Consider the following 24,320-nt stretch of genomic DNA (forward strand, 5'->3'; position numbering starts at 1 on the left):
AGTAAGTCAATACATCGCATTCAAGGCAAAAGAAGTTGGTGATAAAGCAGCAATGGGTAAATTGGTGAAAGACTCAGAAAGACAGCCAGCCAGCCAGCCAAACAGACAGACATATAAAATCACAGACAGTCAGGCAGTCCAACAGGCAGACAGACAAACCCTAAACCTAACCCAACTTCATGTTCACATACCTGGGGTAAGTTGTGCCGAGAGACCACTTTTTTGGGACAAGATATGTTTTGAAAACTGTAATGTTTACATTCATTCAGATTATTTCCAGGGATACACAACATCCTGAAAAATATGTAAATATCTTTGTTAGAAAGAATACTATATTTCGCTTGATGGAGAAATGCTGAATGTAAAAAAATGTGCTCAACTTACCCCACTCTCACTTACACTCAAAATAACATTGCGGGACTGCGGTTGGGTTCGGGACCAGTTCTAGCAGGACTGCGGTTGGGTTCGGGACCAGTTCTTGCAGGACTGCGGTTGGGTTCGGGACCATTTCTTGCAGGACTGCGGTTGGGTTCGGGACCATTTCTTGCAGGACTGCGGTTGGGTTCGGGACCAGTTCTTGCAGGAGCAGGTGGGAGTCTGACAAAAAGCCAGCGGGGGCTGGTGCGGTATGAAAAGCTGGTTGGGTGGGAGCGGGATGAAGAAATCAGTCCTGTGCAGACCTCTAGCGCAAGGGCTCTGGCTACTGTTAGCCAGATAGCTAGCTATAACTAGCTGGCTAGAAGGATGAAGTCAGAAGTTAACGTTAAACAGAGCCTGACCTCAGCAGGAGCAGTCAACTGAAATTAAACTAGCTATAATCTTAACTAAAGATATGCTATTATAAGTTAACAAAATAACGTTGCTTTAAAGAGAGCAGTGAGGCAGACCGCAATGCAGACACACAGCCAGAGATAGCAAGCAGAGAGATTTGGGTCCCCTGAAATTGAGAATGTTTAATCTAATCAAACACATTGTTTATCATCAAATGGGTTTAGAATATATATATTTTTTAATTCAACTAGGCAAGTCAGTTTAAAACACATTTTTATTTACAATGATGGCCTACACCAGCCAAAKCCGACGACACTGGGCCAATTGTGCGCCGGTCTATGGGACTCCCTATCACAGCCGGTTGTGATACAGCCTGGATTTGAACCAGGGTGTCTGTAGTGACACCTCTAGCACTGAGATGCAGTGCCTTAGACCGCTGCACCACTCGGGAGCCCCATACAACATTTTGTAGTCAACTAAGGTCCTTTTACAATGCTAGAATGGACTTCCTTGTCATTATGTGTTGGGACAGCCTGTTGGACCTAAAATGTAATACATTAAAAATACAATTTATTATTATTCTCATGTACATGAAAATCTATTTTTAAAACTGCTTTACAGAGAGTAGTGAGACACACAGTGATGAGAATTTAGGAGGCGGTGGAGGAGACAGAGAGATAGGTTAGTAGTACAGCTGTCCCCTGAAATATGATCCCTGAGAGAATCTGTAATCTAATCAAACACATGAATAACTTGTTTCTTTTCGAATGGGTAAAAAATACAACATTCTAGTCAGCCAAGGGTGCACTTTGTCAGTTTACAATACAGAAAACTGAATTGCATTGCAGCTCAAATGAGATGCTAAGAACATGAACGGAATTAAAAAGATACCACATTTCAATATAAACATCTCCACAACTTTTTAGTGTCCAGTCCCAATGAACTATTTTGGGAGGGCAACCTGATGTGCATTTTGTGTAATTTTTAACCACAGAAAATGACATTAGGCCTTCCCTATATACTTCCATGAAAATCCAATCAAACAATACAGTTCTAAAAATGTAATATGTTTCGGTTTATATTGGTGTTTGTTCGTCTTATCTCGATCGTCCAGTGGAGGTTATAGTTTAACCACCACTTTTTTTTTACCACTACCTCACTGGTGACCTTTTAAGAAAGCCCTGTGTTGAGGTTCAGCTTAATTTGGCAGGAGTGACTTAATTCATCCTCAACATGGTGCTTCATTCTCTCCCTGCAAAAACAGATTTCCACCATCTGAATTGTTAGTGTCCCCAGGAGGCCGTACATTGACTTTCAGCTTCCTGCGATTACAGGAAGTGTCTTAATTGGGGGTCATAGAGGCAGTTTCGAAGGATTATAAAAGTAGAATCTTTTCAAACAGTACATATTTATGACCGGAGGACTGTCATGACCCGACATATGACATTTTGAAGTAAATCGACCCWAAAGCATTTTTGACCTCTATTGGACATAATGGTCTTGCAGTTCAAGAAAATAAAATTACCTGGCAACCCAGACTCCTCACTCCGGCCAAACGCCCACGGATGTTAGTTTCTTCTCCGCAATGAGTCTGGATCTGAGTACCTCCCCGACCCTTTACCTAATGCAAACACATTCGGGCTGTCTGATTGGTCCAGAAACAGATGGGTTGGGCCAGAGCCAGAGCACATGCGTAAAGTGCCGGTTTGAAAATTTGTCATTGGCTTTGGTACTCTGATTGGTTAGAGACGATCTAATCGCTGATCACTTTGTTTTGTACAACGCCCCTCATCACCACAAACGACTTCAATGATGGCAGTCTCAGACTAACGAATGTAGCAAACGACAGAGCAGCAGAATCATTTAGTGTGAGTCGTCAGGCTTAAAACTTGTTAGAATGAATTCTCAAGAGCATGTTGGTAACATTTTTATTTATTTACTTGAAACGGTCTGTCTGTCTGCCTGTGCATGTCTTGCTGTCTGTCTGTCTATCTGTCTGCCCGCCTACAGCTCTCTGCCTGTCTGTCTATCTTTGAGTGCATATGTCTCTGTCTGTCTGTCTGTCTCTCGGTATGTCTTTCTTTGAGTGTCTGTTAGTCTGTCTGTCTGTCAGACTGAGTCTTTCACCAATTTACCCATTGCAGCTGTATCACCAACCTTTTCGCCTTGAAAGCAATGTATTGACTTATGCGTCAATGCCCTGTCTGTGAAGGTGGGAGAGAGGAGGAAGACAAAGGAAGGAGAGAGAGAGATGAGGGGGAGGGATGGAAGAAGGAGCGAGAGGGAATGGAGGGGGAGGAGATATGAGTGAATAAGAGAGATATAGAAGAGAGAGGAGGAGAGAAAGAAAAGGAGGGAGAGGGGGAAAGGGAGAGAAAGAGAGAGAGACATTTCTGAAACTTCTGTATGTGTAATGTTTACTGTTAATTTTTATTGTTTATTTCACTTTTGTATATTATCTACCTCACTTGCTTTGGCAATGTTAACACATGCTTCCCATGCCAATAAAGCCCCTTGAATTAAGAAAGAAAAGGAGGGTGGAGGTGGTGAAGGGGGAGGGAGATAGAAAAGGAGGAGGGATAAAGAGCAGGTAGTGAGAGAAAGAGGGAGGCAAAGATAGGGAGACAGAAGGAGGGAGGGAGAAAGGAAGGAGAGGGAGGGGGAGAGAGTGGAGGTGGTGAAAAAAGGGAGAGGGAGAGAGAAAAGGAGGGGGTATAAAGCACAGGAGGTTGGTGTCACCTGAATTGGGGAGAACAGGCTTGTGAGAATGGCTGGAGTGGAATTAGTGGAATGGTATCAAATACAGTACATCAAACACTTGGTTTCCATGTGTTTGATGCCATTCCATTCGCTCCGTTACAACCATTATTATGAGCCGTCCTCAGCTCTGAAGCCTCCACTGGTATAAAGAGGAGGTAGAGAGACAGACAGAGGGAGGCAAGGAGATGGAGAGAGAAGGGGGAGGGAGAGAGGAGATTAGAGAGAGAAAGAGACGTCTGTCTGTCTGTCTTCCACCAATTTAACCTTTGCATCTTTATCACCATCTTTCCCCATTGACTGCAATGTATTGACATTAGCCTCATATGTTGTGACTCTTCTCTTTTTGCAAAAATGTCACAGGATGATGTTTTGAGGCTGACAGTGGTTGCTCAGGCTCACTTTCATTTCAGCTCAATGTCACACTACAGGGGCAGACAGAGAGAGAGAGACCTGGCGAGGGTTGTGTTCCTCCTCTTCATCATGTAACTAGCCCATTTCAGTAGACAGTTTAAATATTCTGTCAGCTCATCTGAACGGTTTCTCTTCACTTGATGTTTTGGGGCCAGCCTTCCAATTTACTGCCCTTGAACTTGCCAGTTAGATTTGCCCGATGAAAATGGTGGACATTTAAGACAATTAAGACAGGGATAGCAGTCTGATTTTCTGATCTGAGGTCAGATCTCAGAGGATTCTGGACACTTAGTGTCGGATAAAAAGGTCTGCAATTACAATAAATAGACTACTGAATAAGGGCTGTCAGTCTTGTTGAAGGCTGGGTTCAGTTGAGGGGAAAACAGGGCTGAGTGTGGAGGAAGTGCAAAGACAGATGCAATATTGGTACTGCTTATGTTTGGTGCTCCTGTACAGATAGACATCTACACATGAACGTTCTCTGAGTAAGGGAGGAAATTTAACTAGTTTACTGAAGTTCACAATCAGTTATGCACTTCAGCTCTATTCTTCTCCCATCCCCTCTCACCTTACCTCTCCCCTCCAATGCCCCCTAGTCTCCTCCTTACCTCTCCCCTCTCCTCTCTTCCTTACCTCTCCCCTCCCATCCCCTCTCCTCCTTACCTCTCCCTCCCATCCCCTCTCCTCTCTCTCCCTCCCTCCCCTCTCCCCTTACCTTCTCCCTCCCATCCCCTCTCCACCTTACCTCTCCCCTCCCATCCCCTCTCTCCTTACCTCCCCCTCCCATCCCTCTCCTGCCCTTACCTCCCCTCCCATCCCCTGCTCCTCCTTACCTCCCCTCCCATCCCCTCTCCTCCTTACCTCTCCCCTCCCATCCCCGCTCCTCCTTACCTCTCCCCTCCCATCCCCTCTCCTCCTTACCTCTCCCCTCTCCTCCTTACCTCCCCTCCCATCCCCTCTCAGCTTACCCCCCCCCCCCCCCTTCTGGGCGTGTCTCTATCTTTGACTGACATCTGATCTTTGACTGACAAATGGCACTATAATGATAATCTGATAGGGGCATCCAAATGGTCTTTATCACATTGCGTTTAGACAAATGGCACAAAATGGCCACATTAAGATCCACTTAACGTGGGCTCAGCGCCACAGAAGGGCTCTCTGCCCTGTCTCGGAGAAGGCTGAGTGAGCAGGGGGGTAGATAGGAGTGATGAGACGGTCTAATGTGGTTTTAATAGATGAATGCCGGAAGCCGATGCTTCTCTGGAACAGTGGGATAAGGAGATCCAGGCAATGTTTTGTTTTTCATAGTGATTAATGGGATGAATTAGTTCACACATGTCCATGTGTCTATGGTCTTTTCATAATAATGCTCTTTTCATAATAATGCTATCACAGCAATGACACAGAGAGGGAGGAGGGAGAGTGAGGAGGGAGAATGTGGAGGTGATGGGGAGCAAAGAGATGAATGTGTTTAGGGGAAGGAAAGAAGAGTGTGAGGGACAGACTAGTGGGAGGAGAGAATAGAAAAGGCATATTGAACAGAAGCAGAGGTACAGAGGTGAGAAGTTTGGAGAGAGAGAGTGAGAGAAAGCTGATTAATGAAAAAGTTCAAAGGACTTCCTGCTAACAAACCTTGACAACTCCTGTGATGCTCTGGCCTCTCACACGCTCCCCCAGCTGTGGCAGACAGGTTTTGTAATTTAGAACAAGGTGTCTCTGTCTGTGTCTGTCCCTGTCTGGCCTGTCATCTCCTAGCCTTAATGATGTCTGTGCCTCTGGCCTGGCTGCCTGGGTCGTGTGATTCACCAGGCTGGGAGTGTCAGCTACAGGCCACTGCTTTGACTCAGACAGGATGTTCTGGCCAAACACAACCTCTGAAACTTGATTCAACTTTTATGTTTTTGGCTCCCAAGTTGTGCTGAGATTTTGCATTTGATAAAGAGCAGAACACACTCGGGAATGTTTAAACACACTGGAAAAGATACATCTTTATTTCTCCCTGGTGTAACAATACAAAGTTAACAAGTGCAGAAACAATTCAGCTTCTAACTGTACATTCTAGTGGGTAATACATAGACAGAGCGTGATGCAGGTCATCATCACCACACCCACAGTCAGGTACCGACCAATCACTACAAAGCTTCTGTGCACAAGTGGAGATTCACTCTAAGGCAACTGTTACTACAGCAACCTCAAGACTAAAAGATAAGTGCTCTGCCATCCTTACAGCAATGATTACAATATCGACTATGTCACGTCAAGTCCATGTTAAGAAAACAAAACAGAAAGTCAGATAACACCACAGACCTTGTTTGGGCTTCCAGTTTGGGGAGGGCTGCAGTTAGGCTCCCCATTAGCATTGCTATGATAAGAGGGGCAACTGCTGGGCTGTAGCCTACATAACATGTCTGTTGACACTGCCTGCTAGGGCAGGGGCATTACCCTAGTTATCCCCACTACATATTGTTGATGGGAAGGGAATTCCCTGCTCACAGTTTTGCTTTGTTACAGCAGCACAGCACTGGGGTTCCGGAGGAGACGTGTGTTCCCTAGCATGTCTGATCTCTGCCATTTCCCCTGTTTTGAGGCCCAATTAAATCCCCTTTGTACTGCAGAAGCTGTTTAAAATTCCTGCTCCTCCGGGCTTCCTTGCTGCTGATGCTGCCTCACTTTCTGGGGGGAGGGGGGGGAGGGGAGAGAGAGGGAGGGAGGTAAGGAGAGAGTGGGAGAGAGAGGGAAAGGGGGGTAAGAGAGAGAGAGAGAGAAAGGAAGGAAGGAAGGAAGAAAAGCAGGACGAAGAGATAGAGCGCAATTAGCACCTCCACAGCTCTCCAGTCCAGGCCAATTATTTCAGTTGGGCGCATCGTGTCTCAGCACAAGGTACAAGTTTGCTGGAGCAAACATGCAATTAGACTATACGGAAGTTAACTATCTCAAACTGGCCAAATCTGAACGTTATTGCTAATCATAAGAGATCACACTGACTATACCAAACATTAGGAACACCTTCCTATTATTGAGTTGCACTGCCCCCTTTTGCCCTCAGAACAGCCTCAATTCGTCTTGGCATGGACTCTACAAGGTGTCAAAAGGGTTACAAAGGGATGGTGGCCCATGTTGACTCCAATGCTTCCCACAGTTGTGTCAAGTTGTCTGGATGTCCTTTGGATGGTGGACCATCCTTGATGCACACAGGAAGTTGTTGAACGTGAAAAACTCAGCAGCATTGCAGTTCTTGACACAAACTGGTGCGCCTGGCACCTACTACCTCCTACCATACCCCGTTCAAAGGCACTTCAAATCATTTGTCACCCTCTGAATGGCACACATACACAATGGATGTCTCAATTGTCTCAAGGCTTAAAAATCTTTCTTTAACCRGTCTCCACCCTTTCATCTACACTGATTGAAGTGGATTTAAGTGACATCAAGAAGGGATCATAGCTTTCACCTGGATTCAACTGGTCAGTCTATGTCATGGAAAGTGTTCTTCATGTTTTGTACACTCAGTGTGTATTGCCAGCCATGGTCATTGATGTAACAGAAAATTGTAACACTTTCTTTTTTGGGGCCTCTGCACACTTCAGAGAAGCAGCTTTAGTCTAAATTGGCAGGTTCAGTTTGCCGTTTTAGTATATTGGGGATAGTTGTCCTGCTCCTCCTGCCTAGTGGCTGTTCAGGAGTATTGGTGGTATTTCCAGTAACTCCCAGAGAACCATTTATGGGTCTGCCCTCTTGGTTGGCCCCTACCAACGACACTGTGGTGTATTGCCTGCTGCACGGTGCGTACAGTCCAGGAATTCTCTGCACAAAATGTACTGGCTAAGCTGCTGCCAGATCGCAGGTTACAGCTTCAGAATTGGGGTAGAGTGAGTAGAGACATAACCCGGTACAGTACTATATACCGCCTGGTCTTTCCCCCATCACACTCCATCCCCCTCCCAGTCTGCTGACCTGAACAGATGCTTTATTCTCTCACCCCTCCCAACACCACAAAGACTGCACTTTATGGATCAATAAGAAAGTTCATGTCAGAAATGAGTGAAGTGTTGAGCTTTATCCCCTGAAAAAACAAGAAAGATATTTCAATTGAAGATATTTAGACTTGCTTAGATTTCACTTTTTTTGCAGTGTAACACCTTTCAGTGGGAACCACTGAAGTGATTATTTTGTCAGCACTCCACTCTCCCTGATTGCTGGGCTGACAGGGTGACTTGAAGGGGAGGGGCCACCGTATTCAATAAAGGTTCATTATGCTGAAATATGTCTGTTCCATAGACTTCACCGTCCCATTAAATCTATCCTCAGCGATTGAGCCAGTCTATGTCCTAATTTTAGCTCCAAAGAGATGCTAAGCATCATGGTGAATCGTGTAGAATGTCTACCACTCGTAAAAAGTCCCTGACTAGTCTACATTAAATAAATCACCAAGAGATACACCCACTACCTCTTCTGACTACTACTGAATTTAACCCCACACAGCAACAAAGTACAATCAACACTCAAACACACACATTAAACAAAGCCCCCCTTGTTCAGTTGTTCAGTTGCGGTTTCAGTTTCCATTGGCGTCCTCTTAGAACAGCCCCAGCCCATGCAGGGGTTCTTCATGATCACTTTCAGTGCCTGTGACCTGTTCCTTAACAGTGTTTGGGTAGCAGCAGCTCCATTCGCCAGGACCTTTCATAGTAGTCTAGTGTTGACCTTTGGCCTGGTTCCGCTGGTTCAGTGGTGAAGGTGTTTAGAGGAATGGAGGTGAGCAGGTCCTGCTAGCTAACTGCTAGCTCCGGCAGGGACAGCCACCCTGTGGTATGTTACTGTGTAAATAATCCAGCCAGACAGAGACAGGTGTCGGAGCCGTGCTATCTTCTYCGGCGTGCTCTGCTCAGCATCGCTGCTCTATCCATTCATCCTCTCGCAGCTTCAGTCTGAATGGAAAAAAAGGAAAGTGACATAGTATTAAAACCCTTGGAACAGGAGTATGGAACCCATCACCCAGCTAAATTAACCAGCCACATATACTGTAGTCTCAGCCTTCTCCTTGTTTGTATTGCACAAGGCCAGTGGGGAAAAAGGCATGACATCGTTATTGTTGTGATCTATTTTTAATTGCAGTGAAGTGAAGAAAGGAAGAAAAATCAACAACCATTCCCCTCCCTGATGATTCCTCTCTACCAGGCTGTGTTGTGTTGTGCATTTTTAAAATGTAAATTAGGCCACCATATGGAGAGTGATACTCTCTAATTGGACAGGGCCTGGACATGCTGCTCTACACACACACACACACGCACAGGGAAAGGTAGGTTACCTTCTAAATATAATCCATTATAGTCACTAGTTACCTGCCCAAAATTGTCATCAGTAACACAACTCAAATAATCTGATTACTTTCAGTTGCTTTTGGATTACTTACCCCTTAAGAGGCATTAGAAGAAGACAAAAAGTGGTCTGTGTCTTGTGGTCAGACTCGCTCAGGTGGAACAAACTATTGAACGTATGCTTTTTTTCAATTCTGAATTGAATGTCACTGGGTAAACAGAAAGGTGTCATTATGCATTCATTCCCCGCAAACATCCTTTCTGAATTTAAAAGTAATCCAAGAAGTAATAATCTAGTTTTCAAAAGTATCTGTAATCCGATTACAACATTTTTGCTGGTAACGTAGCTGATTACATGGTTTTTTGTAATCAGATTACATGTAACTAATTACATTTAATCAGTTACTCCCCAACCCTGCAAACACAGGACAGCCTCACTTGATTTAATTATTTACAACTCAGTCATTACCACACAAAACACTTCAGCTAAAGTTGTGGTTCAAAGATAATGTGTGAATATGCAGGAAATAGACACAAGCATTGATCACGACACTTGTGGACAAAGAAAATGATATGAAAGCTGTTTGAAGCTATCAAGCATATTTCTGGAAGAATCTGGCATGAGCGAGGGGTATCTGTGTGATATTATTGTGTCACTCACTGCTCTGGCAGACTGGCAAGCAGATGGGTACTGTAAGTGTAGGTGTGTATTCTGCCATATGGTCAAGTACAATCAAAGCAATGTACCAGACATTGACCATCTGATGAATCATAAACCAGTCTCCATTTGCCAGGCGACAGACTTGCCAATATGATATCTCAGTCACAGAGGCCTGACTGGAAATGGCTGTTAGGTGACAACCAAGCAGATGGCTCAGCTCTGAGTCAGGGCCTGTAAATGTGATGACAGATGCCACCRTGTTTGGACCACTCTGGTTGGCTGACCTGTGCAGGCCTCTTGAAGCAGCCAGGTAGGCAGGCAGGCACCACCCAGGAGGTGGGTGGTGTAGTATATAGCGCTTGGCCAGGTTGCTTGGATCTGATGCCAAGTTGTCCTGGCGTTGATCACCGTAGAGATAGATCTTCACCATGCAGTATTAATATGATATGGAATGTTGCTGGCTGCCTACTCTGTTTTCACACTGTCAATGCTCTTGTAGCTGGCATATCCTCACTCATCAAATCAGCATACACTCATGTATTGTTAATTCCACCAACAAACATACTGTAGAGAGGGAATGGATTTTTCGCTTTTTTTTATGACACATTACACACCAACCRCTCAGCAGTCATATCGTCTCTTACTGTGTTGTCAAACCTGAATTAAACGATATTGGATTTCAGCTCTTTTTTATGATGCTCTGAAGCATCATACTAAGTTTGTATTAGCACGGGCACATGAGGAATGTGAAGTGCACCAGTAATAATAGAGAAGAGAAGGCTGCCTACATCAAAAAAACTGAATCCAGGACCTCTCTCTGGTCCGGCGTCCATCAGACATGGGGTGAAGAGGGTATCAAGAGAGTTAGGAGGTATCACCCCACCCCTGGGCAGAGAGAGATGGCCTTAATAAATCAGACGTTTTAACTCGATCTGAGACTWTGTAACCGTCAGTAGGACATCCCGTTTCATTACTGTGCGACGAGTGTTTTTATCGCGTGGTGCTCGGAGCGTACTTGATACTGCCATGATCCCACTGTTCATATTCTTTGTTATACTTTAACAAGGGGATTTATTGTCTGTTATCTATATTGGACCCACCGGATTACTGTAAATACATGGCTGTTTTTTCCTTTTCCTGATCAATGCGTGTTGTCTTTTCTTTTTAGCCAGAACACACAGTACCTGGTTAAGCCGTCTGTATTTGTTTAAGCAGATTTTTTTTTATAAAGGGCKTTTATCTATCCACGGAGAGAAAGTAATATCAGATTCCCKGGCCACCTACACAGAGCCCGTAACAGATCTAAGGCTGTGCACACATACCAGCCTTCTCAAGTAGCCTTATGGCAAACAGTGTTCCCACACATTCACTTGCCAGGCTGCAATTCCTCCACAAGAGGAAGTAGATACAGCGAAATGATCTGATACTTCTACTTRAAAAAGTATTGGAGATGCCCCAGTTCTGAGACTCCAACCAACAAACATATGTCTAAGTACAAGTCTAATTCTCAGCCATTACCCATCATCCTCCCTGACCCTGGTGATACAGCTCTGTCCCTCGCAACTAAACTCAAGGCCCTCTGATGATGACGTGTTGTTTGGGCAACAAATTCTGGAAGCTATTCAGTTACAACTGGTTATAGAGTTTTCAGTGTAAGACAATTGCAATGTTATTTTAACCTCATCCCAGAAAAACAGCTTTTGATTGAATGGAGCCTTTGTTCTCTGTCATCTCAATGTTTTTTGTCATTTGGAAGAGAGCATAATTTTTTATTCATAACTTTGTACATTATTATGAAAATATCATACAAATGAATGTTTACAGAAAGCATACATGCTACGAGCTGAGTAAGCCAGAGTAAGTCTAGTCTCCATTTCTTATTTTATTTAACCTTTATTTAACTAGGCAAGTCAGTTAAGAACCAATTCTTATTTATTATGACACCTACCCCGACCAAACCCTAACCTGGACGACGCTGGGCCAATTGTGCYCCGCCTTATGGGACTCCCAATCACAGCCGGTTGTGATACAGCCTGGAATCGAACCAGAGTCTGTAATGAAACCTCTAGCACTGAGATGCAGTGCCTTAGACCGCTGCGCCACTCGGGAGCCCAAATGTCTAAATAAAATAGACATACGTCTTTATTTTCAGAACAAGCTCATAGTGAAGTTAAAGAACTCAACGCAATCTATACCAACCTTATGGAGTCACAATGCAAAGCACTGACTATCAATCATCCATTACAACACCTTATTCCTGACCCAATTCTGATCTACTTTCAAAGACCCCATGTTTTGTCTGAAGTTGGGCTGTTGCCTGTAGGGTCAAGTAGCCCTGGCTGAAGTTGATGAGGCTTCTCAGACTGAACTGGCGTCTCGATCTAACGTTGTAGTTAAAGGGGCAGTGCTGTTAAAAACTTGATTTGCCTGTTTTATTTGTTTTTATATTTCCACACCATGTTGATATAACACTGAAATTGTGAAAATTATGATAATGCCATTTCTGAGTAAGAGCTGTTTGAACCTTCATAGGGTATGGGGTGGGCATTAGACCATCCTATCAACCAATCAGGGCTGTGTACGTAAATATCTTCACATTTGTCTCATAACGCCCACTTGATCAGACTGAGCATTTCAATGGCCAAAAAAGGCTCAGGAATAAATTTGAAAAATATATATTTGGAGTTATTTTCATGAAATAACACACAGTGATTTATTAGACATACAGTGATTATTTAAAAAAATAAAAATTAAAAAGACTGCATGGGGACTTTAAAGCATGTATTCACCACTAGGACAGATAGTATCTGAGCTCCTCGATCATGGCAGGTTCTAATTAGGCATATATTCATCAGTAGGACAAGTGCTATGGACATGTGTCTCTGTGGACATGTCCCAGTGGTAGTTAGGCATGTATTCACCACTAAAACAGCCCCAGGATCCCCTTCCACTGCCAAGCTCCTCTGTCTTTGTCAAAATCTGGCTATCATGGTCTGGCACGGCCACAAACCCATTTGTCATATCTCTGCCCTCATTAAGTTATCATAGACAGTCAGAGAGATGGCTTGGCCCAGAGGTCTGTTTGTCTGTCTGTTTGTCTGACTGTCTGACTGACTGACTGTCTGTCTGACTGTCTGTCTGACTGTATGTCTGTCTGACTGTCTGACTGTCTGACTGTCTGACTGTCTGACTGTCTGACTGTCTGAGTATAAGCCATCTCCTGGACCTCTAGAGAACACCTGAGACAGAGATCGGTTTGAATAATTTAAGTTTTTAGCCAAAGATTTAGGTTGTTCTGACGGTGTTTGATCCAGCTGTTCTTTGAATGCTTTGATGATAGATATGTGTGTCAAGGCTTGATGTGTGTCCCATAGCTACTACAGTATTTAGGGTGTCTCTCACTTTCCTCCTCTCTCCGAGTGGTGCGAGTGACTGAAGGGGCATGTTGGGCGAGTGTATGGTATCGAGCAGGTCCTTGCGTGTGTGTGGGGGGAGAAATGGAGAGAGCATAGGAGTGTGTGTGGGAAGAGATGGCACAAACGTGTGTGTCTGTCTGTGTGAGTGGGGGGGCAGGCAGGTAGGTAGGTAGGTAGGTAGGTAGGTGTGTGTGTGTGTGTGTGTGTGTGTGTGTGTGTGTGTGTGTGTGTGTGTGTGTGTGTGTGTGTGTGTGTGTGTGTGTGTGTGTGTGTGTGTGTGTGTGTGTGTGTGTGTGTGTGTGTGTGTGTGTGTGTGTGTGTACATCTACATACGCGTGTGTGTTTGCGGGAAAGGTTACAGCAGGTGAGTGTGTGGGGAGGCTCAGTGGTTCAGATTCCCTGTCAGCCTACGCAGCTGATGGGGGAGGAAGGACTGCTGCTGGAGATACCAAACCTCTCCTTATGGAGACATGTTGCTCTGATGGACTGCTATGGCAACTTTCCCTTAGCAACATCGTACCGTTCTACAAGACGTAATGAGGATGAGACAACGTAAGGTGATGAATCCCGAGGGAGAATGCGATAGGCTCCCTTGTGCTTTTGCTGTGCAGAATGAGATCATCAGCAATTGTCCTCTCTGCCCCATCTATGCCTTCCAGCAAAATAACYCAGAAACATTTGGCATTTGAATGTGTTAGTGTCCTGACCCTGACAACTCTATGTCCTTACAGTACAATGTAATAGTGTAGCCATGTATATAATACACAATGAGTCTGAGTGGACATCCACTGAATGCTGGCGACAGAGTGACTTACCAGACGGTGGGGGCGTGCTAGGGTTCGTGGGGCTCTGGTCCTCTCCTCTGAGGCTGTGTCTGGGGTGCTGGTGGCTGAGGGCCATGGGGTGACCCTGGGTCTGTGCCTGGGTCTCATTCTCCTCTCCTGGGACTGGCTGGTGCCACTGGCTCCTGGCTTTCTTCAGCCAGCGCCCACCCAGACCCCACTTCTCCAGGTATACTCTGCACAGCTCATAGTTCATGGCCGAGTAGTAGAGGAAGTCCAAGGCTAGCAGCACCATGACGAAGAAGCCATAGATCCACACTCCTACCAGGGCTGTATAGTTACTGTATGGGAGTGATAGGGGAAATAGAGAAAGTGAGAATGGCATAATATATAATTATATGTATTCACCTTTTTTGTATGCATTTTAAGCATATTTTTGGTAAACATATATTATGTTTAAGAAAGTGTTACTGAGATGTAAAGGGTGATTCTAATTGCCTATCCATCTTAATATATCTCTCTCTCCAAACGTTGGTCCCAGTTTTTCATCCCAACACATTTATTAATGCATTTCACACTCCATAAGGATTTATGTGGTCCACATTAGCACCTTTTTCAGATTCACGCTCCGCTCCATAAATCACCTGTACGGTAAATGTCTGCAAATAGTTTCCAATTACAGTAACCTGTCACGCCCTGATCTGTTTCACCTGTCCTTGTGCTCGTCTCCACCCCCCTCCAGGTGTCACCCATCTTCCCCATTATCCCCCGGGTACTTATACCTGTGTTTTCTGCCAATTTGTTTTGTTTGTTCAAAGCTACCAGCGTTTTCCCTTGCTCCTGTCTTTCCWATAGTCCCTGTTTTCTAGTTTCCCGGTTTTTACCTTTCCTGCCTGACCTGAGCCTGCATGCTGTTCCGGAGCCTTACACCCTCTCTGYATTATTGACCCCTACCTGCCTTGACCTGTTTGCCTGCCCCTGTTTTATAGAATAAACTTTAGTTTCTTCAACACTGTCTGCACCTCGGTCATACCTTAAAGCGTGATAATACCTCGATGAACAGCGTTATGAACGACACTTGTAATAAAGATTTTTTMATTTTTTATGGAACAGAGCTGTCCATTAGAGAAATAACTACTGCACTCAAATAATAACTGCACTCAAACCCATATGAAAACCATGTTTACCTCTCCTCACCTCCCCCTGTGCCTGTGTGACATATAGCTGACATATAGCTGTTTGCATGGTTTAGTCTGTGGTGATGTGTACATTTGTSTATTTAAGAGCAGCAGGGCATCCTTCCAGCAGTGCATTTGATTTAACCTTAGAGTAAGCAAACCCAACTGTTTGGACAGCCGTCAGAAACAAACGTTAGACAATGTTAAACAAGCCAAAATGAAAGGACAAATAGCTGAGACTGATCATGACACAGACACAAAGAATTTCCTAACAGATACACATAAAGTAATAATTTSCTAATCCCAGTGACTGGTCCAATCACTGCCCGCAGTAATAGAATAGCCTATTAACACTCTCATGCCCGTAACACTTTAGCCATGATGCTCAGAGTCCCAGACACAGAGCTATGGCCAGTTGAATCTGAGGCCAGTGGGAAATATCACCACTTCAACTCTGCAGTCCAGAGGGGAGGAGGAGGAAATGGCCTCCCATCAGCCACTAGATGAAATATCCTGGCCTGCCGAAGGGCATGTGTAACTGGTCTGAGAGAGCACCCCGCTGACAGGGTATTAGAGGAGAGAGACAGACAGAATAAGAGCGAGAGCTCTGACAGAGTCTGTGTTTCTGTCTGTCAGTGTCCTCATACGGTGCTCCTATACACACTATGGGATGTCTCTTCTCTTCCTGAGTTCCACTCGATTGCTGCAGACAGAGCTGTCGGTCTCCATAGAGATGTGTCTTCAAGTCTATCTATATTAGTGTATCTACTTATATTAGTGTAGTGTGTTGTAGTATATTATATATAGTGTGCATTGGTTGAAGCTCAATGTTAAATTCATATCGCCCTACCATCATATGTAAACCAAGTATCTCTACCGTCAAATCAACTTGATCGGAGGTACACAACACCCTCCCCGCTTATCGTCATGATTCATCCAGCGGTTACCAYGAACCACTATACCGGATGTTTGATGTGTCATTAGCATTATGGTCGTTAGACAAATTTTTTCCTAAACCTAGCTCAAATTCCAGACGTCCAATTAAAACGAGGCTACATTGCACATAAGGTGACCTTATTTTTGTATTTTTTTTTGTGTACTTTTACCCCTTTTTCATACGGAATCGGGAGAGGCGAAAGTCGAGAGCCATGCGTCCTCCYAAACACGACGCTGCCAAGCCGCACTGCTTCTTGACACACTGCTCGCTTAGCCRGGAAGCCAGCTGCACCAATGTGTTGGAGGAAACACCATACAACTGGCGACCGAAGTCAGCTTGCAGGCGCTAGGCCCGCCACAAGGAGTCGCTAGAGCGTCATGGGACAAGGAAATCCTGGCTGGCCAAACCCTCCCCTAACCTGGATGATGCTGGGCCAATTGTGCACTGCCTCATCGGTCCCCCAGTCACGGTCGGCTGTAACACAGCCTGGGATCGAACCCAGGGCTGTAGTGACGCCTCAAGCACTGCCTTAGATCACTGCACCACTCGGGAGGCCAGGACCATTAGACTTAGATCCATTTGGACTGAATAAGTTTGTAGGCGCATCCGTTTTTAAATTAAATTCACAATTTACTGCACTCATGTGCACATTTCTGGCCAATAAAAGCCAACGATGTGCTACAAATGTTAACATATTTTTAGCCGAACCGTGGTTCTTACTCAACATAAATCGCTAGCTAGTAGAAGGCWAGCAGCTGTAGTTAGCTAACTTACACCAGTTGGATGAGAAGCGAAAGGTAGGTAGCTAGCTATTGAAGGTTTTTCATGCGGCTGAAGTAAACTGAAGCAACCTGAAGTAAACTGAAGCAACCTGAAGTAAACTGAAGCAACCTGAAGTAAACTGAAATAAACTGCTGACTTGGACACTTACGTGTAATCAGAGCACAACAAAAATTTAACTAGCGAATGTCCTTGGCTTCTATTATAGGTAGTTAGATACACCAAACTTTGGGAACTTTAGAAAAACTGCCACGCTGCTAATTTCTAATACATGCACACACCAGAGATCCAGTGCTAATTCTAGCCCTTACCTTACGCATTAATTCAGTTTGCTCCTTCCTCTGTCAATGCACTTTTCTTCTGGTCATTATAATCCAAATTTGCGCTGACTGATCAACACAGTGTCAAGTTACTTTACAATGTGTTCCCGAAAACCTGAAGMCGCCATCTACCAGTAAAATGTAGCAGGGGTGCAGGTTGTACATGAAGCATCCAGYTAAAACAACATCATAATGATKATTTGCTTGCGCGACCGGTTTTAGACTTTCTTTTTTTTTTACCTCTAAAAGTCTAAGCCGTTGGGAGGTGGGGTTCGACTAAGCTAACAAATTGAATTATTTTTGTATTTTTGGATAAAATATTGAATTTGGCCTTTACTACTGCAATGCTACGGTTGTGCGTTCGATTCCCACAGGGGACCAGTATGAAAAAGTATGAAYATGTATTCACTCACTTCTGTAAGTTGCTCTAGATAAGAATGTCTACTAAAATGGAAAAGGAACGAATAGACCATTTCAGTTTTCACATAGAAATAAGTTGCATTTACAAATTATTTCAAGAAACTGAAAAACATATACAGTTGAAGTCGGAAGTTTACATACACTTAGGTTGGAGTCATTAAAACTKATTTTTCAACCACTCCACAAATTTCTTGTTAACAAACTATAGTTTTGGCAAGTCGGTTAGGACATCTACTTTGTGCATGACACAAGCAATTTTTCCAACAATTGTTTATAGACAGATTATTTAACTTATAATTCACTGTATCACAATTCCAGTGGGTCAGGTGTTTACATACACCAAGTTGACTGTGCCTTTAAACAGCTTGGAAAATTCCAGAAAATGATGTCATGCTTTAGAAGCTTCTGATAGGCTAATTGACATAATTTGGGTCAATTGGAGGTGTACCTGTGGATGTATTTAAAGGCCTACCTTCAAACTCAGTGCCTCTTTGCTTGACATCATAGGAAAATCAAAAGAAATCAGCCAAGACCTCAGAAAAATAATTGAATAGTCTGGTTCATCCTTGGGAGCAATTTCCAAACGCCTGATGGTACCACGTTCATCTGTACAAACAATAGTACGCAAGTATAAACACCATGGGACCACGCAGCCGCCATACCGCTCAGGAAGGAGACGCGTTGATGAACGTACTTTGGTGCGAAAAGTGCAAATCAATTCCAGAACAACAGCAAAGGACCTTGTGAGGATGCTGGAGGAAACAGGTACAAAAGTATCTATAGTCACAGTAAAACGAGTCCTATATCGACATAACCTGAAAGGACGCTCAGCAAGGAAGAAGCCACTGATCCAAAACCGCCATAAAAAAGCCAGACTACGGTTTGCAACTGCACATGGGGACGAAGATCGTACTTTTTGGGGAAATGTCCTCTGGTCTGATGAAACAAAAATAGAACTGTTTGGTCATAATGACCATCGTTATGTTTGGAGGAAAAAGGGGGAGGCTTGCAAGCCAAAGAACACCATCCCAACCGTGAAGCACGTGGGTGGCAGCATCATGTTGTGGGGGTGCTTTGCTGCAGGAGGGACTGGTGCACTGGTGCAAAATTATGTGGATATATTGAAGAAACATCTGAAGACATCAGTCAGGAAGTTAAATCTTGGTCGCAAATGGGTCTTCCAAATGGACAATGACCCCAAGCATACTTCCAAAGTTGTGGCAAAATGGCTTAAGTACAACAAAGTCAAGGTATTGGAGTGGCCATCACAAAGCCCTGACCTCAATCCTATAGAAAATGTGTGGGCAGAACTGAAAAAGCATGTGTGAGCAAGGAGGCCTACAAACCTGACTCAGTTACAACAGCTCTGTCAGGAAGAATGGGCCAAAATTCACCCAACTTATTGTGGAAAGCTTGTGGAAGGCTAACCGAAACGTTTGACCCAAGTTAAACAATTTAAAGGCAATGCTACCAAATACTAATTGAGTGTATGTAAACTTCTGACCCACTGGGAATGTGATGAAAGAAATAAAAGCTGAAATAAATCATTCTCACAACTATTGTTCRTACATTTCACATTCTTAAAATAAAGTGGTGATCCTAACTGACCTAAGACAGGACATTTTTACTCTGATAAAATGTCAGGAATTGTGAAAACTGAGTTTAAATGTATTTGGCTAAGGTGTATGTAAACTTCCGACTTCAACTGTATCAAACAAGTATATTTATATTCCACAATTATTATCATATTAACTGTTTTGTACAGATAAATATCAGACTCAAGTTACAAACGCTGGTAAACGCTCAAATACATTTTGTGACATTTCTTTTCACTGGGCCTTTACTAGTCCTGTATTAGCCGTTACTGACGCCTTCAGTGGGGACAAAAAAAAATCTGCAGCACCCCCACCCCCAAACTACTTCTTGCAGCTATGGTCTGTCCTATATCTAGGAGATATAAGAAAGCTCAGGATATAGTTTAGTTTTTTTGGTCAATTATTTAACCCCTTATTTTTGTTGGCACAAAACTACCTCCATAGTCCCATTCATTTGTATGGGTTCGCTTCAGATGAGTCCCATGACACTTGTGGGGGTCGTGGAGCAAAACGTCACATTTTTCCATAGAGTGGTCATATTATTTTATAGTTCAAACCGTTCGGACACTACAGACGTTTTCATGAGAAGACAGATTTTCTGTCTCATGGTTTGACAAACATCACTGTAGCTTGGCCACCTTCCACCGCAGATAGGTAAGGCCGACATCTGCAGATGTGGTGGATTGAGATGCAGCCCATGAAAAAAAGATATCTCAGATATCTCTAGTTTAAAATGATGGATTTTATGGGGATTTTTTWATTAAGTTACTTAGATTGAAGCACGGGTGCGTCAATAGACTCTTAAAGACCAAGCAAGAGAAATAAACGGTAAATCAGTACAGAATGAACAAAAACATTTTGGAACAAACAGGTGCTGTCATCACCAGACTGTCCATTTAAATAGAGTGTCTAGTTGACGTATCTATAACAGGTGCTGTCATCACCAGACTGTCCATTTAAATAGAGTGTCTAGTTGACGTATCTCTAACAGGGTTGGTATCAACTTTTAGCGTCACTGCCCTGCGATTTTAAGATCCTGGATTTGCCTACTAGAGGGGATATTTTGACCATTCTCTTTCGTGTATACTGTAGTTTGACACCCCCGTCCCTTTCNGAGGGGATATTTTGACCATTCTCTTTCGTGTATACTGTAGTTTGACACCCCCGTCCCTTTCCCGGCACACACACTGGCGCACACACACACGCGTGCACGGTGTGTGCGTATTTTAATTGATTAGGTCTGTCTTAAAAGAGCCTTTGGGTTTGTTGGGCATCGCTGAGTGGCAAGGAACAGGGAGTGTGGCGTGCACTAGTATTAGTGCGCGGGTCTTGGTACTACGGAGGAGAGAACGGTAGAGAGACCAACTCTCTAGGAAGGCATCTGTTGCCCTCATCCATCAGATGCACGCCATCCCTACGGTACAAATGCATGCGATAAGTAGCACAAGTTGAAACGTTTTCTCCTTTTCAGGTGCCACTTTCTGTCATTTGAGAAGCTGACAAAAAATGTATGCTACAGGACATCAAACACTGTCAGTAGCACTTATGTATGTTCTGTTCCAAATCTGTCAGTACTCCCAACTGTTTTCATATTTATGCTGCCATTTATACATCTGGGAATGTGTGCTCTTTTACTGGAGCTGGACAGCCGTGTACATCATTACTCAGAACATTTGTAGCTAAAGGATTTAGAGCACCTATCCAATGTCAGATTTATAAATATGTATTCTTAAAAGTGTTTTGTATTTGTCTAATTTGTCACAGTTTGTGTATCAGGAGTTAACAAAATTGCTATTGAAGAGCCACAGGGTTATGCAGGCTTTTTTGTTCAATCCCAGTGCTACCACACTTGATTCTACTYCTCAGCTGTTCATCAAGACTTCAGCTGTTCATCGAGACCTTGAATAGTTGAATCAGTTGTGGTAGAACTGGGCTTGAACAAGAAAGTCTGCATAGCCCAATACATCTTCAAGAGCAATTGTGGCCATCCATAAATTGTATGTACAAAGTTTACTATATCTGATTAATGTTTGTTTGATTGTAAATTGTATATTTTGTAATAACTCACTATTGTTTACAGGTAATGTAGTACTTCTTCAGTATTAAAGTACATATTCATGTAAATAGTTATTTGTATATGTTGATTATTTTGTGTATTTTCAAGGAGCTTTCTTGATTGTCTTGTTACAGGAGATCAGGATTTTTCCACAGCTTAATTCATACTCTTCAGAGGGATAATGGATTTTACAGTGTCCTGCTATTAAATGTCCTGCTATTATGTATATATACAGTACCAGTCAAAAGTTTGTGCAAAGCTGTCATCAAGGCAAAGGATGGCTACTTTGAAGAATCTAAAATTTAAAATAGATTTTGATTTGTTTAACACTTTTTTGGTTACTACATGATTCCATATATGTTTTTTCATAGWMTTGATWTKWTCACTATTATTCTACAATGTAGAAAATAMWAAAAATAAAGAAAAACCCTTGAATGAGTAGGTGTGTCCAAACGTTTGACTGGTAAGGTACATACATTAGGCTATAAGTATCTTTAGATATAGGCCTATTGTAAATGTGTATTATTGAAGCGTCATCYTCTTTATTGCTKAAATAAATACAAATCCATGCATATATTTGAACTACACAGTAATTTGACAGAGGTAATGAACTGTTCAGCACATCAATTGATAAAACAGGACCATGTTTAAAAATCAACTGGGTCTGAGTTTATGTTAATATTACACAGGTAAGCTAACGGTTACAGAKATCAGGAATGCAGACAGGCTCTATAGACCTATAGATACTCTCTATACAGTATCTATATGAGTGCCTGTGTTGAACAGACCACCTACTGCTTTTATATTTGTCAAAAAATATATTTATTTTTCATTGAATGTATTGTTAAAATAAAAGTTCAAGGAAATACAGGCAGGCACCACATTACTACAAAACAAAACAGCTCACTCAATCAAGCCTGGTGGTTGTAAGTATAAAAGCAAAGCTCGCTTTCATATAATAAAAAAAGCTTGAAAAGGTAGTGGAATGGGATAATGTTTTGTTTGGGGTGGGAAGAATGCAATACATTACCTTGTATGCGGTACAAATAACATTATTGTGGGAGCACCTCCTCTAAGAGTAGGACTTTTTGAGAAGGATTGAATCCTAAGCAACCTTCTTACAAATMGTTGGAAATACAATAGACCAACAGAGCTACTGTAGTAGGTCAAAGCTGTGTGTTGGAAAACCTTGGTAGAGCATGGGTGAAGTACTTATTGTGGTGCTCATGTGAATTCACTTTTTTGGCTTCTGACCAATGCCTACCTCTCACTTAAAAAAATCTGTTTTGTTTTTAATAGTATAGTATAAGACAATACACTCAAGTACAATATCCATCTCTGRTGAGAGACGGCATCCGCCTGCAGCCCACTCACACACTCAGTAACAAAGCTTCAGCTCTTTTACTTTGGTTGTGATTCTCTCTATACAGTAGGAGAAGATCAATGTCAACGTGCCCTTTGAGCACCAGGCAAATGGTGTCAATGAGTGGGATATTGTCGAGGGAGCCAACAGCTTATCAKTCACTAACATTTAAAGGCCAGGGCTTTTTTTCTCTGCGCAAAAGTCTTTGAAATGTCTAAATCTTGAGTATGAAACTGTTGGTCGTTTCCTTACAGATAAACTTTTGACATGTTCTTTAGATATTCACTCAAGCTAGTGTCAGTACCATTTTATAATAACATTAAACCGTATCATAGAATCACAATAATTAGCTTACTAACAGATAAGGAAAAGTACTACTTTATATATTTACTACTAAAACCTGAATATGACTCACTTGTGTTTGAAGCCGTCTGTGGCGGTAGTCAGGTTGACCTGCATGACCGTCTGGAACTCAGTCTCGTTGCAGCAGTACTTGAAGGCTGTGTTGTTGTGGTGACAGCAGAACATGTAGGTCTTGTTGTCAGAAAGGCGAGGGCAGTGGAAACCAAAGTGATAGCGCCCCTTGTGGTCAGAGTATGGTTCACACACTCTGAAATGAGCTGATAGAGCTGTGGAGAAGAGAAAGACAGTCGGAGGATGAAGGTACTGTCTTCTTGGCAAGCACTCCTGTGAGGTAAAATATTTTCAAGAATTACTTTACAAATCTGATAAATGGATTATAGTGATTGAGACCATCATGATTCAGCTTGCCTGTTTTGGACTTGCCCATTAATTAAAATGTTCTGGGCAAATTTCAAAATGGAGCTGGAGGACATGTTCATGTATTCTATAAGAATGGACCCATGGCTATTTGTTTTGGATGTTGTCGGGAACAGGCCCTCACTTACCTTAGCACAGCTCAATACTTCTTAAAAAATTACTCTTTGTGACAAGCAAATGCCTTCTCCTTAACTGGATAAAAGACCAGCCATCAACAATAAATCAGTGGTATTGTGGGACCTTTAAAATMTTTCCACTGGAGAAAAAAAATTGTGCTATATTTAGGAACAAGGAAGGCGATTTCTATACAATATGGGAGCTCTTTTTGCTATCTCTTCCCCTAATCTTGCAGATACCCTAAGAAGTCTCAATACAATAATTAAATGAATCTACGGGTCAACCGGACCCTGGTCGCTTTCTTGTATGAAATAATAATTTTGTTGTATAGCTGTAAGGCCTCTATACTCTGGTAGGAGTATTTGATATTTTACATACTACAGCCACACATTTTGCGACAGTCAAATTATTAAAGGCATGTAAGAAAAATAGTAAGGTTAATTAATTTAATTTAAAAAAAAATTTAAGTCATGAAAAATTAAGAGCAGAGAACTGAAAGGGAATGTTATCATTCTTATTGTTTTTGCATGTTTTTGTTTTGTTTTGGTGTTTGTTGGTAATGCCATATTTTATGCTACCTTGTTTCATTTTAGAATTCAAATGTATGCACATATCTACAATTTGTTTATGATGTTGACCTGAAAAAAGGAAAATT

At 42.8% G+C, this 24,320-nt stretch overlaps 1 protein-coding gene across 1 annotated transcript in view; it reads right to left on the bottom strand.

Annotated features, from left to right (window-relative positions):
- Positions 1-5,900: 5,900 nt before the first annotated feature.
- Positions 5,901-24,320, bottom strand: part of shisal1b (shisa like 1b) — a 65,952-nt gene continuing 47,532 nt past the window's right edge. Inside the window, exons 3-5 of the mRNA XM_023985167.2 lie at positions 23,184-23,397; positions 14,153-14,460; positions 5,901-8,870 (exon numbers count right to left, since the gene is read on the bottom strand). Of these exons, the coding sequence (XP_023840935.1) occupies positions 8,866-8,870; positions 14,153-14,460; positions 23,184-23,397 (527 nt within the window). The 3' untranslated portion in view covers positions 5,901-8,865. The remainder of the gene's footprint in view (positions 8,871-14,152; positions 14,461-23,183; positions 23,398-24,320) is intronic.

Source organism: Salvelinus sp. IW2-2015, linkage group LG4q.1:29 (assembly GCF_002910315.2).
Source record: "Salvelinus sp. IW2-2015 linkage group LG4q.1:29, ASM291031v2, whole genome shotgun sequence".
Taxonomy (NCBI): Eukaryota; Metazoa; Chordata; class Actinopteri; order Salmoniformes; family Salmonidae; genus Salvelinus; species Salvelinus sp. IW2-2015.